The 14,161-nt window shown below is 47.3% G+C and overlaps 2 protein-coding genes across 3 annotated transcripts in view; one reads left to right on the top strand and one right to left on the bottom strand.

The window, feature by feature from the left end:
• Positions 1-488, bottom strand: part of LOC102576360 (BOS complex subunit NOMO1) — a 38,434-nt gene extending 37,946 nt beyond the window's left edge. Inside the window, exon 1 of the mRNA XM_014610794.3 lies at positions 312-488. Coding sequence (XP_014466280.3) covers positions 312-488 — 177 coding nt within the window. The remainder of the gene's footprint in view (positions 1-311) is intronic.
• Positions 489-2,970: 2,482 nt separating this feature from the next.
• The window catches only part of LOC102576595 (ATP-binding cassette sub-family C member 6), a 43,122-nt gene continuing 31,931 nt past the window's right edge, over positions 2,971-14,161 (top strand). Inside the window, exons 1-8 of one of the 2 annotated variants that reach the window (XM_014610768.3) lie at positions 2,971-3,035; positions 5,643-5,819; positions 6,427-6,552; positions 7,920-8,057; positions 9,237-9,362; positions 10,622-10,683; positions 13,052-13,183; positions 13,895-14,107. In XM_014610768.3, the coding sequence (XP_014466254.2) occupies positions 2,994-3,035; positions 5,643-5,819; positions 6,427-6,552; positions 7,920-8,057; positions 9,237-9,362; positions 10,622-10,683; positions 13,052-13,183; positions 13,895-14,107 (1,016 nt within the window). In that variant the 5' untranslated portion in view covers positions 2,971-2,993. Of the gene's footprint in view, positions 3,036-5,642; positions 5,820-6,426; positions 6,553-7,919; positions 8,058-9,236; positions 9,363-10,621; positions 10,684-13,051; positions 13,184-13,894; positions 14,108-14,161 lie in introns of those variants that run through there. The other variant, XM_014610769.3, reaches the window with a different exon arrangement.

Here is a 14,161-nt window from a genome sequence, read left to right as displayed (position 1 = left end):
ACCCTCTAGTTGGGTCAGGGGCAGATCAAGGGTAGGGGGGCTGCAACCGACCACTCGCTCCCTATCCCTGATCGGGAAGGCTAACTAACTCTTCAACCGGAATTACACCAGCGTTGGCTTGAAATGTCTCAGTGCTTGTTTGATGCATTCACTTTAAATCGGCAAATTACCCAATGACCTCCATCCATCAGGCCTCTTGCCCGTCACCTGGGAGCTTTTGGCTGGACTCAGGCTGGGAGCCCTGTTCTCCCTGACACTCAGCAGGGCCCATCCAAGCCCAGGCTCCCCCCTCCCCCGGCGGGCGGGCGCACCTCGATGAGCGAGTAGTTGATCTCCACGTCCGACTTGACGAAGCCGCCGCAGCCCACGACGATGTCCTCGGAGCCGCGCGCCAGCGCCCATAACAGCGCGCACCACAGCGCCGCCGCCCAGCCCCGGCCTCCACCTCGGCCCCGACCCCGGCCCCGCGCCGCCGCCGCCACCGCCATGCCCGGCCCGCGCTGCGTCAGCCACCACCCAGCACCGCCCGCGCCCGGGCTGGCCCCGCCCCGCCCCGCCCCGCCCGCACGTGCCCGGCGTTTCAGTGTTTGCGGGAGGCTGTCCGCCCTGCACCGGGTGGGCTCCGAAACGTACCAGGCTGCAGAGGCAACTGCAACCAGGACTCCTAACAGAGAAGATGTCTTCGATTAGAGCAACTAGATTTTTCCAACAACAAAAAAAGAAAGAAAGGCTTTAATTGCCCAAATTAGCATATGAGATGACAATACAATTGGGGGTTTTTCCTACATCTGGGATAGAAAATTCAAATAAGTATGCAGATTAAATAACAAGAACTTTTTCTTCCCTTCCTGGGCAGTCTACAGGGAAACCCACAACTAAGCATGTAGGTTTTGCAAAAATGTAGTTGCTGTAATCGAAGACATCGCCTTGGCCAGGCGTCCCGATTCAAAATGCACCGTATTGTTTGCGGCAGGGAGTTGATGCGGCGCACGCCGCTCTCAGGGAGTCTGAACTGATTTGGGAGAGCACTTTCTTATGGTTGCTGGCCTAAAAAAATAAAGGTTTTTTTTGGTAAACATTTTCTTATGGCTGCTGGCCTCAAAGATTTTGTTGTTGTTGTTAAAAATATATGTCTTCATATACACATAAATCATATATCTACATTTTCTAGTCATCTTTTGTGACCCACTCTCCCTCACTGGCTACTTACAGAGAGCCACATAAAGTAAATAAGAGTTATTTCCATACTTATTCCCATGCTTGTTTGCGTATTTTTTCTGTGTACAATAGTTTTTTCAGCAAATACGATGGTTTTGAGCTTCCGATACAATCATTCCGTATTTAAGACGTGGCAGCGCTGCCCGCAGGCCCCGCACCAACCTAGGATCTGGGAGAGTGGTGCAGAGGGGAGGCGCCTCCTCCCGGGCAATGCAGCTCACGTTTTTCTCCAATTTAACAAGAAACTAGACGCTTTGCTCAGCTGCCAGGGGCTGGGTGGGTTGCTGTCTTGAAGCTGGAAGCAAAAACAAATAGCGCTTCCTTGGATGGAGTGAAAAGCAACCGGCAGGGCCGTGACACAGGAGCTACCTGACCGGCAGCAGGGACAGGCAACAGGAGGGCAGGACAGGGGCTGGCTGCAAGGGGGTGGGAGACATTAAGACCATGAAAGGAAAAGAAAAGAGGATCCTTAACACCCACCCCTGGCATGAAGGGTTCAGAAGGAATCAGGCAGATGATGAGCCTTGAAGCCGATGGACTTCCTCAGTGCTGTCCAACCAAAAAGGCAGCTGCTACTGCCAGGCAGTGGGTGTTAAATTTTGGGGGGGGCCTAGGAATCAAATGGGGGTGCAAGTGCACCAGGGCAAACCCCCTCCAATGATCTGCCCCTGCCTCAAAAAGAGGCTTTCTGAAGATTAGCACCAGCTCAGGGGTGTCTTTTGGCTGGGTCTCCCGTTCCCCACGGTGCTTTGGCAGCTGCAGTGCTGCCTCTCCCCCAGACCCTCCCTGACTTGGGCCGCCTGCCAGCCCGCATCACCCACCTGTCACCACTGGGCAGGGGCCCTTCAGCTTAGCAGGGGCAGACACAGGCATTTGAAACTCTGCTTGATCCTGGGCTCTCCCTAACCCTGCAACCTCCCACCAGCAGGACCAGCCTGCAAAAGTCCTTTGCCAGCCAGGCCATTTCCTGTTACTCCGTAGCAGAGCCAGCATTTGCCCTCCTAGAGGGGCACGGCGAAGAAGACACTTCACAGGGAGGGAGGCAGAAGGTTTTGGATTTGGCCTAAAGAAATGTCCCAGCTGAGGCAAGGCCTGGAGCACTGAAGATGTGACCAAGACACACCGACTTGCAGGGACTGGGAGCCGAGGGGACCCCTCGCTGGGGCTCAGCACTCAGGCTCTGACCCCTAAGACTGAGCCTCATGTGTGGGGGCAGCCAGGCCGTAAATTAGCCCCGCACCCTCTCCACTGCCACGCAGATCCCCTTCCCTGCCCGATCTGCTGCTCTGCTTTCTGCTTCCCGCCCAATTTCTGTTCTCTGTCCTACCTGCTGCGCTGCTCTTCTGCTCCATGTCCCTGATCTGCTGTTCTGCTTTCTGCTCCCATTCATGCCTTCTGCCCCCACTCGCTCCGCTTTCTGCTGCTTGCCCGATCTGCTACTCTGCCTTCTGCTCCACGTCCTCTCCTTGCCTGATCTCCTGCTCCGCTTTCTGCCCCATCTGCTGCTCTTTCTGTTCCTGCTCTCTCTTCTGCCCTGCTTTCTGCTCCGCTTTCCTCTCCCTGCCCGATCTCCTGCTCTGTTTCTTGCTTACTGGCCCATCTGCCGCTCGGCTTTCCGCTCCCTGGTGGGTCCGCTGCCTCCCCAGCCGGCTGACCGCGGTGCCCACCCCCGGGCTCCCGCCGACGCACGCGGCGGGGCGCGGAGCCGCCGGGGGCGGGGCGGGCACGGCTGGGGCCGCCCCGGGGCAGGCGCTGCACATTGCCCGGGCGGCGCCATGGCGGGGGGCGGCTGGCTGTGCGGCTCCGCCGGGCTCCGGGTGAGTGAGCGCCGCCTTGCCCCGGGGCCAAGGGGGTGTCCCCTCTGCCCCCTGCAGCTGGCGGCAGCTTCACGTCCCGCTGCTGGGGGGGGTCGGCCTCCCCTCCCCTCGGATCCCAGAGCGCCCCCGCGGGAAGGGCACGCCAGGCCGCCGGCCCGTAGAAGACCTTTGGTCTCTCGTGGACACATTCAGCCCCTTTCCCAAGCGGCCTTGTCTCGGCACAGCCAGGGCCAGGGCCCCGCGCTGGACTCCGGGACTTGGAGGGGCTGGAGTGCAGGCAGAACCTCTCAAACCGCCGGGCTGGCGGCTGTAACATCCCGAAGGGTTTCGCGGCTCTCTGGGCTAAATATATGTGTGGTGCACACAAAGAGTATTCCAGCACAGAGGCTCAGACGTAGCTATCATAGAGAAGCAGGGCTGGAAGGGACTCCAGAGGTCACCTAGCTCACCCCCCACCAGAGGCAGGTTCAGCCCTAGCCCAACCATCCTGCATAAATCATGGTCCAAACTCTCCGTAAAATTGCAGTCCACCCAGGCACAACAGTGCACCGGGGCACTGCAAATGTCAGGCCAGTCCCTGGCATAGCAGTACCGGGTAGCAGGGAAGGGGATGCTGCCAAACGGCACCACATGCCAGTGCAAGGAGTGGTTCTTCAGAGAGAAAAAATGCCCTCATGGTAATGAAAAGCAGGATCAAACTGTTATGTTTGAAATCATGGCTACTGGGGTCAAAGAGCAAGTGCAGTCCACTTCAGTGGGACAGAATTCGCACTCAGAATACATGATGGGCCAAATGCTTTTTGCTAGTGGGATTAAACGGGATCAGCACTTTATCCAAATCCCATCCTGAAAGGATAAAAGTGTTCTTTTAGCTTTCTCATATTATCTTCCATAAACTGGTGTGTATTCCTCATAGAAATTCCCTTATAAGCACTGGGATGAATAGGTAAATGCAAGCTATAGGGACACACATTATGGTTTCCTTGTTCAAAAAAGATAAAATCATAGTAATTAGTGAGCTATCACCCACTTCCTCTTGCCAGCCAACAATTGCTTCTGTTTCAGCTTTGTCCTCGATCAGCATGCTGATTAACAAGGCACATATCAGGACCCAATAGCCACCTAATTTATTTGAACACTAATACCACTCCTACAAGCTGCTAACAGAGAGATAACCTCTACTTTCATGTAGCTAAAACCAATTTATTAATGTGCCTCATCATGATTCTGTACCTGTGTACACAGTGATCCCTGTGACATTAGCACAGGTCCTGTCCAAGTCCAAGGCCACTAAGTGCAGGAGGCTGCCGGTCATAATCAAAGTCCTGGTCTTGCTTTCTGATCCATGCTAGCACAGAATCCCATTTAAACAGCAGGCTCATTGCTGGTGCAGCACTCCAGTTAGGCACATCACAGTGCAGGACTGAAGCCTGAGACTGCTAAGGACTTGGGAATTGACAGAGAAAGCAAATCCACTGACCATAAACAACAAGATGCCTGATCCCACTCATGCCTGCCTCTGTATGTGAAGCAGCAAAATTCAACCCTTCAGTCACTGGAGCACCAGCCTGGAGCCAGCCACACCTTGCTCCTCTACTCTCTACTCCCTCCCAAAAAGCAGTAACCAAAAATATTCAGACAGTCCTATCAGCTCTGCTTTCAGGAAAAGCTACTGTAATTGGGATCCTAAATCCATCTTTGGGTTGGGGGGCTAAAGCCAGAATCTAAATTTTGGTCATCTTATTCCACGTAATGTCCTCTTTCCCACCTCCTGGCCTCAGATCAGCACAAGCATCTGAGTCCACACAAGAAAGCACCAAAGACTTGCCCAGTAAAGTATGCAAACAGCACTGCAGTTACTTAGATAATACATGCATCAGACACTGTTCTCAGACACATCCCCCCCCACATGCTTAGCGGTGGGTTTCCCCCGTAGATTGCCCAGGAAGGAAAAAAATTCTGTTATTTAATCTGCATATGTATTTGAGCTTTCTTTCACAGATGTAGAAAAAACAATTATATTGTCATCTCATAAGCTAATGCATTACATCCAATGGTCTGATTGTGGGTTTTTCTAAAATGTAGTCCAGGAGATGATAAAGGTGGTTGGGGAAAAGATAACAACAGTGTTGCCCATATTCTGAATATAACGGGCCCTTCTGATATTTCCTTCCACTACCTTTCCTGTCTCCCTTACCCACAATCTTTAAATAATCTTTGATCCTAGTCTCTCTTTTCCCTCCTTCATCTAGTTTCTTAATACATCTTGTTGCTTCCTCTTTACCTTTACCAAAATCTGTCCTTCTACTTTTTAAATATCTTGCCTCACTTTTCCTTTATAGTCTCTTTTCTCACCTCTTTCATTTCTAATTTTTCTCTCTCCCACCTCCTCAGCCATGCCATATTCCACCTCCATTACCAGAATCCCCTTTACATTTTACATGCTTATGGTCAGCTACTCACATGGAATAAATACGTATAGCTCTCAATGGAGCCAACTTACAATAACTGATGATATGGCCCATTGCCTCTACATTTGTCTGTAGACCAGAGCCAAGCCTGTATGCATTTGCTGTGCTAATCCATTCCTTCTTTGTGTTGTGGTAGGACTGGAACCAGACATGGTTTATAGATCTCCTGCACTTTCCCCAGTGCTTTCAAGATACGGTCCTTGCCTGGATCCCCTGTGCCTATCTTTGGATCGTTTTTCCATTCTATTACCTATATCTGAAGCACCACAAGAAAGGATACATCAGGATGTCGCACCTCTTCAAAGCTAAAATGGTAATGACAGGAGTGGAGGAGTGATGCTAATTTTATTGCAACTGTAATAAAGAGTTTGATTCTTCCAAATAATTAAAACTTTCTTGATCATCTCCTGTGACTCTCCACATTCTTCTCTTGCCTGCTGTTTACTAGCTTATGACTATGCACGTTACATCTCTTTTTCTTCTGGCGGATCTTCCACGTAAGTGCCAGACCTAGAGAAACACGTGTAGCTTTTACTCACTAATTTATCAGCAAAACTCATATCAGAGTCCGGGAGCAAGTAAGGATTTCAGGTCCAGGCCTGAAAGGCATAACAGTCCTTTTGATACTCTCCATCAGACCTAACCCTCAATCCTAGACTGTTTCCAATTATACCCTGAATCCTACATCTGTCTATAATCCTCAGATATCTTACAGTACATGCGGTTATTAGAAGGCAGGATAGAGATGCACTTTACAGATTAACTAAATCAGAGATGTATCCGTAAGGTGGATCTCCACCCAGCCTTCTGCTTGACATCAGACTAAAACAGCCAACTACCTCTCTCTGCTCATGCTGTTATTAAATATCCCAGATCACTCCGTTCTTTTTCACTCTAATATGTTTGCTTCCCCTGCCTAGGTGCTTGGATTCATATTGATGTTACTGTGTTTTTCTGATCTATTCTTCACCTTATGGGAAATAAACCAAGGAACACTGCGGCCTCCAGCCTTCTTCATTAGTCCAGCAGTGCTGGGGATCACAATGGTAATTTCTACTTTTTGCTTACATTTAATTATTTTGGTTAAATCTCACCTCAGTCCAGTTCTCCTTTTAATATCTGTAGGTGCAAAAGACCCACTAGACAGCAAGGCTGGTGTGGTTTTATAGGGAAGGGGTGATACAAGCAAAATGCTGTGCTCTAGGACAGTGGTTCTCAACCTTTTTTGTAGTAGGACCTATTTGTAAATACTGGTGGCCAGTCCTGACCCAGTAAATAGTTTAAATAGAAAACAGCCCCCTGGACCTGCCAGTTCCCCTCACTCCCAACCTACAGCCCCCAACCCCTGCTGGTGCCCCTCACTCCTGACCAACTGTCCCCACCGTGGGTATGTGGAGTGGGAGGGACATGGGGGGCATGTGCTGCCCCAGATTTGTGCGCACACAGTGGGCACAGGGATGCAACCGGGCTGGATCAGCATGCACAGGAGTTGCCTCCATGGTCCAGTGGACAAGACTCAGCATGGGAGGATGGAGTGGGTGGCAAGACTCATTGATGCTGGTACCACTGGAACACCCACACCAGCCACACCACCAACAGCATGAGGAGTAATGGATGGGGGTGGACTGCACTGACCTCACCTCCCGCTGCCAGCCAGTTGCACACTGGGCCACAGCTTTACCCTGCCACCATGGCCCAGCTGTTACTCCCCTCAGGCCACAGCTGTACCCCAGAGAGGAGGTGGGGTGGCAGGCAGTGTCGCACATGCCCCCCCCACCCCAGCCCCTGACTCATCATCTATGTCCTCCCCACCCCCCATAGACTTACCTGCAGGGAGCTGTTCTTCATGCTGCCTGGCTGTCACTTGCATGTGGCTGATCATCCCCCTCCCACTTCTCCCAGACTCATGTTTTTCTCCTTTAAAGAAGAATACATTTTTAAAGTTGTTGACCCATTTTTTTAAGTTTGTTCACACCCCTTTCATATATTCTTGCAACCCACTTTTGGGTCACAACCCACAGGTTGAGAAACACTGCTCTAGGAGGCTTCACCTACAGTACCAGATGAAGTTGCAACATCAGGACTGGGACATAGTGTGGCCACTAGGACTGTAACTATATAGCTTTACTGATTGAACATGATATGGAAGCGGATATGGTAGAGACTAAGGCAGCCCTTAGCCTGTAGCTGTGAATGGACAGTGACCCTAGACCACTGGGAAGAAAGGATTTGGTTTTCCATTTCATAAAACTATATATGGTAACATTCAGTTTTACCATTACAAAAATAGTATTTCAGCCAACAGTCTACTAAACTGTTCTGATACAAGCTGACAACAAACTGATGAGTTTTGCTGTAGGTTGCGTTTCCAGTAGAGTTTCTAGATGCATGCATTTTTCTCTCTTGCCTTCAGATGCTTGCAGTGTTTCTTACCCAGCTTGAAAGACAGAAGGGTGTCCAGTCATCAGGCATCTTGTTGATTTATTGGCTGCTGTCATTCCTGTCTAGTATTGTGACTGTTAATTTGAAAATTCAACATGCCGTGAAATTGGTAAGTGCAACTTTGTTGATTTAATACGCACAGGGATGAAGCTTCTTGATAACAATATAGCTCCATGCAGTCCCCTCATTTTCTGTCTCAGTCCAGACCCAAAGAAGGTAGTAGATGAAAATCTACTCAAGATGGTCACTCTGAAGTAGTAGGGGTGGGGGTGCCATTAGTCTGGCAGCTGAAAATAAATGTTTCAACTGACTTGTAGGCTAACAGAGGACTTCAGTCTCCAGCTTTTCTGACCATTACGTTCACCACACATATATAAGCAAAATGGCTACTTGAATTGCAGTGCTCTTACCAAGGCCTCGCCTATTCACCAATTTTGTACCAATATAAATGTGCAAGTAGGAATGTTAGTAATTACCAGCATAGTAATACTACTATAGTCACTAATGTAGACACAGCCTATGGAGGTGTTGAATTGACTGATTGTGCACCTTTCACAGATTCTAGACCCATTATTTTTATCATCCCTACGTTAATCATTCAGTCACTTTGTTACATGAAATGTTGAGCTATTCTTTCATACTCTGTCTATTGCACAGTCCCAAAACTGACAAGCAGCCCACAAGTGGGGTCTTATACTGATTTGACTAGTATAACAATACCAGTAGATACATATTTATACTGATCTGTGTCCATACTGGGCAAATTATGTTGATTTAACCATGCTGGTATCATTAAAGAGGTACATTTTGAGTGGACATGGTCAAAAGTATAAAGTCTAAAGGTTTTTATACTTGACCCTTCCTTTAGTTTAAATTATACAGCTATGAACATTTACAGAAATCTGTCTAGTCAAAGTCTAAGGCTTCAATTTTCAAAGGAGCCCACGGGAATTTCATTAGGATTTGGGATCTAACTTTCTTGAGCTGTTTTGAAAACTCCAGGCTGAAACCTTTACCACGAATTACCATTATGCTCAACCTCCCCTTTGTGTTCCTTAGTGTTTTGTCCATTTCCAGTTGCAAGAGTTTTTCTTGCCAATACTAATAATTATAATTATACTAATAATTGAGGTATTTATATAAAGCGTTATTGGAGATGAGTGCAGAAAATGTGACACACTCACACCGGCACACAGAGCTTGGGGCTCAGGCACCATATGAACCCATCTCTCTTTACATGATTTTACATGAAGTGTTTTACTTCTCCTGAACAATCTTCTGGTTTCAGGGCTTCCTGGAGGACCCCTTCCATCATATCACTTCTTACATCTATTCTACCTTGGTGCTAGTAGAATTGGTGATCTCCTTCTTTACAGATCAGCCTCCCTTCTTCTCCAAAATTGTCAGTGATTCCGTAAGTACAATCAGCTTTTTAAAAATGCATCAGTCCTTTGTCTAAAACCAGTATCAGCCCTCAGGCATGGGCACTGAGGAACATTCTAGTATTTACACTGCCCTGCTCAGTAAAAGCAGGAGATAAAGAGAGATGTAGGTGGAGCCACCAATAGGGAAAATGTAGCCCTCAAGGTCTAAATACAGTAGGGCAATCCTAGAAAAGTTGGTTTGGGGATCTGAGTGTGTATTTGACATTTTTCCACTTTATCCTACACAAGATGATTCCAACAAATGACCAGGCTGAGCACTGAACCATTGCTACAGCAATGTGCGTCTGCCAGTGATGTATGTGGGGTAGCGATGCTTTACACGTACATCCTCAAAACCTGGTGACCTAGCTCCACCCACACCCCTTACCTTTATTTTCATAAATATTGATGCAAGGTGGTAATGACAGTTTCTCTGGCTCTCCCAACCTGTGATTAAGTAGACTCACTGCTTATGAAAGCTTATTCTGTGCAACTCTGATTTAGCTTGTCTGTCAAGTGCGCACCTACCCTATCTTTTCCTTGACTTCAGGCTAATTTGGCTAACTATGTCTTTCACCCAGCTCCATCATTGAACCCCTCTTCAGTATAATCGTGGGAGCTCTACTTTTTCTTTGATGAACAAGTCAAAGCACACTTCTGAAGGAAATAAAAGCTTGCAAGTCATAATATGGAAAACAGTATACTGTACTATCTTAAGATCTGCTCAGGTTTGATGAGTGTACTCTGTTTAAATGCATAGCTTCAGAACAAAAAAAGGCTCTGCATTTACCTGGCTTATGTGCTTATGTGAACATAATGTAACCATACATGGTGCTGTGGTATTAGCAGCCCTCAAATTGACTACCTTCCAGCATTGTCAAGGTTTCTAATAGCAGTCCTTTGACAGGTGCTTCCCCTTCACTGTTTCTGGAGTGGAGCAAGGGTAGTTACAGAGTGTGGGGCTGAAAGATGTTAGGCACTTTAGCAGCATGTGCACATAACTGGCAATATAGGCAACAGATTGGGGATAGTATTATGTTAGGCAATTTAATAAATTGTGCAGTTATCTGATATGCACGTGAGTAGAGTATACAATAGTAAAGTACTATTGCTTACCTTAGTCCTGGTCTTACTGCCTTAACATATTCAAGTGCAAGTTGGCTTTTAAAGAGGCAAAGAGCAGAGGACTGTATATATGTAGTACCTAAACATTTCTATCTGTGAAAAATGTCTGTTTCTCCTCTCTCAGAATCCATGTCCAGAAGCCAGTGCCTCGTTTGTTTCCAGAATCACTTACTGGTGGTTCTCTGGGTAAGGAAGCACATGGGATGAAGAACCTTACTCTAAAATACCAGATAAGCTCACTCTGCCTAAGGGAGGAGGTATAGAGAAAAATGGCAAAGCTGATAGGACCAAGTTTCATTCCACTCTAACAATGAGTCAATTTTTTGTGTTACTCCCAGCTAGAGTAAGGCTATACAGCTCAATTAAGGTTAAATCAACACTAGAGGAGTCCCCTGTCCATGGAAAAAGGCAAATATAGTGCCCATCCTTAAGAAAGGGAAGAAGGAGGATCCAGGGAACTACAGACTAGTCAGCCTCACCTCAGTTCCTAGAAAAATCATGGAGCAGGTCCTCAAGGAATCCATTTCTAGGTACTTGGAGGAGAAAAATGTGATTAGGAGCAGTCAGCATGGATTCACCAAAGGCAAGTCATCTCTGACCAACCTGATTGCCTTCTGTGATGAAATGACTGGCTCTGTGGATGTGGGGAGACCAGAAGATGTGATATACCTTGACTTTAGCAAAGCTTTTGATGGTCTCCCACAACATTCTTGGAAGCAACCTATGGAAGTATAGGTTAGATGAGTGGACTGTAAAGTAGATAGAAAACAGCCTGGATCATCAGGCTCAAAGGGTAGTATTCAATGGCTTAGTGTCTTTTTGGCAGCTGGTATCAAGTGGGATACCCCAGGGATCAGTCCTGGGGCCAGTTTTGTTCAATATCTTCATCAGTGATCTAGAAGATGTGATGCAGTGCACCCTCAGCAAGTTTGCAGATGCACCAAGCTGTGGGGAGTAGTAGATATGCTGAAGGGTAGGGCTAGGATTCTGAGGGACCTAGACAAATTGGAGGACTGGGCCAAAAGAAATCTCACAAGGTACAATAAGGACAAGTGCAAAGTCCTGCACTTAGGACAGAACAGTCCATGCACTGGTACAGGCTGGGGACCGACTGGATAAGCAACAGCTCTGCAGAAAAGAACCTGGGAGTTACAGTGGACAGTAAGCTGAAAATTAGCCAATAGTGTGCCCTTCTTGCGAAGAAGGCTAACAATATGCTGGGCTGCATTAGTATAAGTGTTGCCAGCAGGTCGAGGGAAGTGATTATTTCCATCTATTCAGCATTGCTGAGGCCACATCTGGAGTACTGTGTCCAGTTTTGGGCCCCCCCCACTACAGAAAGGATGTAGACAAATTGGAGAGAGTCCAGCAGAGGGCAATAAAAATGGTTAGTGGCACATGACTTCTGAGGAGAGTCTGAGGGAACTGGGCTTATTTAGTCTGGAGAAGAGAAGACCGAGAGAAGATTTAATAACAGCCTTCAACTACCTGAAAGGTGGTTCCAGAGTGGGTGGGGCAAGACTGTTCTCAGTGACAGCAGATGACAGAACAAGGAGCAATGGTCTCAAATTGTAACAAGGGAAGTTTAGGTTAGATATGAGGGGGCGTGTCTACACATGCACATTTACTGCACAGTAACCGAAAATACTGCGCAGTACGGGCACACATCTACACACGTATGCCCATACTGCATAGTAAATATGGCAGCTTATGCTGATGAGCATAAATTTCATACCTGTACCATGCAGGTATCAAGTTTACACCTGATTAGTTACTGCACAGTAATGCACATGTGGATGTCTGACTTGGGACTAACTTTAGTCCACACACAGTGTTAATGCGCTTTAACGCCTACATGTGTAAACACTGGCCTATTCCTGCTTACTGTGCAGTAACTTACTGTGCAGTAAATTTAAGCTAGCATAAATGCACATGTAGACACACCCAGGAAGAACTCTCTCGCTCGGAGGATAGTAAAACACTAGAACAGGTTACCCAGAGAGGTGGTGGAATCTCCATTTTTGGAAGTTTTTAAGACCTGGCTAGACAAAGCCTTGACTGGGATAGTCTAGTTGGGGATGGTCCTGCTTTGAGCAGGCGGTTGACTACATAACCTCCTGAGGTTCCTTCCAACCCTCATTTTCTGTTTCTATATGCATAATTTTCAGTTATATTAAGGACTTTCTTCTGTGTGTGGAGCACCCACAGGTAGCAGAGTGTAAGTTAAAGCAAGGCAGTTCTGAGGCTATTCTAGCAAATATTAAAGGAACCAGGCCTCTGGATATGGAGAGTATAAAGTTGACTTAAATGCCACATTTGTCCCCACTTTTCAGTCCCACCTCCAGGCTCAAAAATGGAGCTGAGAATTAGACCTGAATACCAACCATTATTCAGGAATGTGTGTGAATTTAGCTATTTCTGAGTAAACCTTGAGGTAGGCAAGCTCCTAGGCCAATATATGGGACTAGTTTAATCCCCATCAGCTTGGCAAGTTTTACATGGACAGCAAATCCCTATATGCTTGTGTATTAGCAGCTCTTTGTGTGCTCTGCAGGCTACTCTGGAAAGGCTATCGGCAGCCATTAGAAGCGAAAGACCTTTGGTCGCTAATGAAAGAAAACTCATCTGAGGAAATTGTCTCCCAGCTTGAAAAAGAATGGAAGATGTATTGTGACAGAAACAGGCAGTAAGTGCCTCCTTCCAAGGGTGGCAATGTCTCTCATCTCGTCTAGATGATGTGGAAGTAGTAGAGTGTTTGGAATAACAGGGACTAAAACACTACAGCAGAACAACATTTGAGACCAGTTGTGAGACTGCCTCAGATAGTCTGAATCCTGGACCTCAGGCCTCATCCCATGTAAGGGCTGTGTGCTGTAGGGAAAGAGTCTCTCAGGCTGGCTGCAGAGAGCTCGGGAACACGCTGGCAGGGCTACTATCTGCAGAAGAGAATGGCCAAAGGATTCAGTCCTATGGAGTCCTTTCGTCATTCAGCTGTGGGGAGGGGCTGGACAGTGCAATGAATATTCTGGAGAACTTCCCTTCCCTGGAGCTTTTCCTGTTGCAGAACAATCAGGCCCTTTGCCATTTAGGCTCAACATTTGACATTGAAATCTTCTGGGGAATATCTTTTAATGACAAGGTATACAAACCTGAAGCTCTTTAGAGAAGGCATCATCTTTTGGCTGGGTGTTTGTACAATAACTTCTAGAAGTGTCTCCTGAACCACAACTAAGGCTGTTCAGGACTACTACAAAATCAAAAGAATGAGTTGTCTCTTATTCAGGTCCCTTGGAGCGGTCCCATTTCCAATGTGGGATATTTATAATGTTGTTGAACACTTAAAATCAACATGTCAGCACCTCTCCAGATTGCAACCATTCTCCTTATGTTTCCTTAGAAAAGCAGGGTCAATTAAATTTGAAAAGGATCAGCAAAGGGAGGCTGATACAACAGAAGCCGGAGAGAAGCAGGTTCTGTTACAGCCAGAAGACTGTCAGAGCAAGTCCTTGCTGAAAGCATTATGGAGCATGTTCGGAACCTATTTCCTTTTTGGTACCCTCAGCTTGGTCATTTGTGATGTCTTCTTGTTCTCAGTCCCAAAGATATTCAGGTATGTGAACATTTCGCAATGATCTTCCAGAAGAGCACACACAAACACTAATGA

This window comes from Alligator mississippiensis, chromosome 13 (assembly GCF_030867095.1).
Source record: "Alligator mississippiensis isolate rAllMis1 chromosome 13, rAllMis1, whole genome shotgun sequence".
Taxonomy (NCBI): domain Eukaryota; kingdom Metazoa; phylum Chordata; order Crocodylia; family Alligatoridae; genus Alligator; species Alligator mississippiensis.
This window is presented reverse-complemented; position numbering and strand designations above follow the sequence as displayed.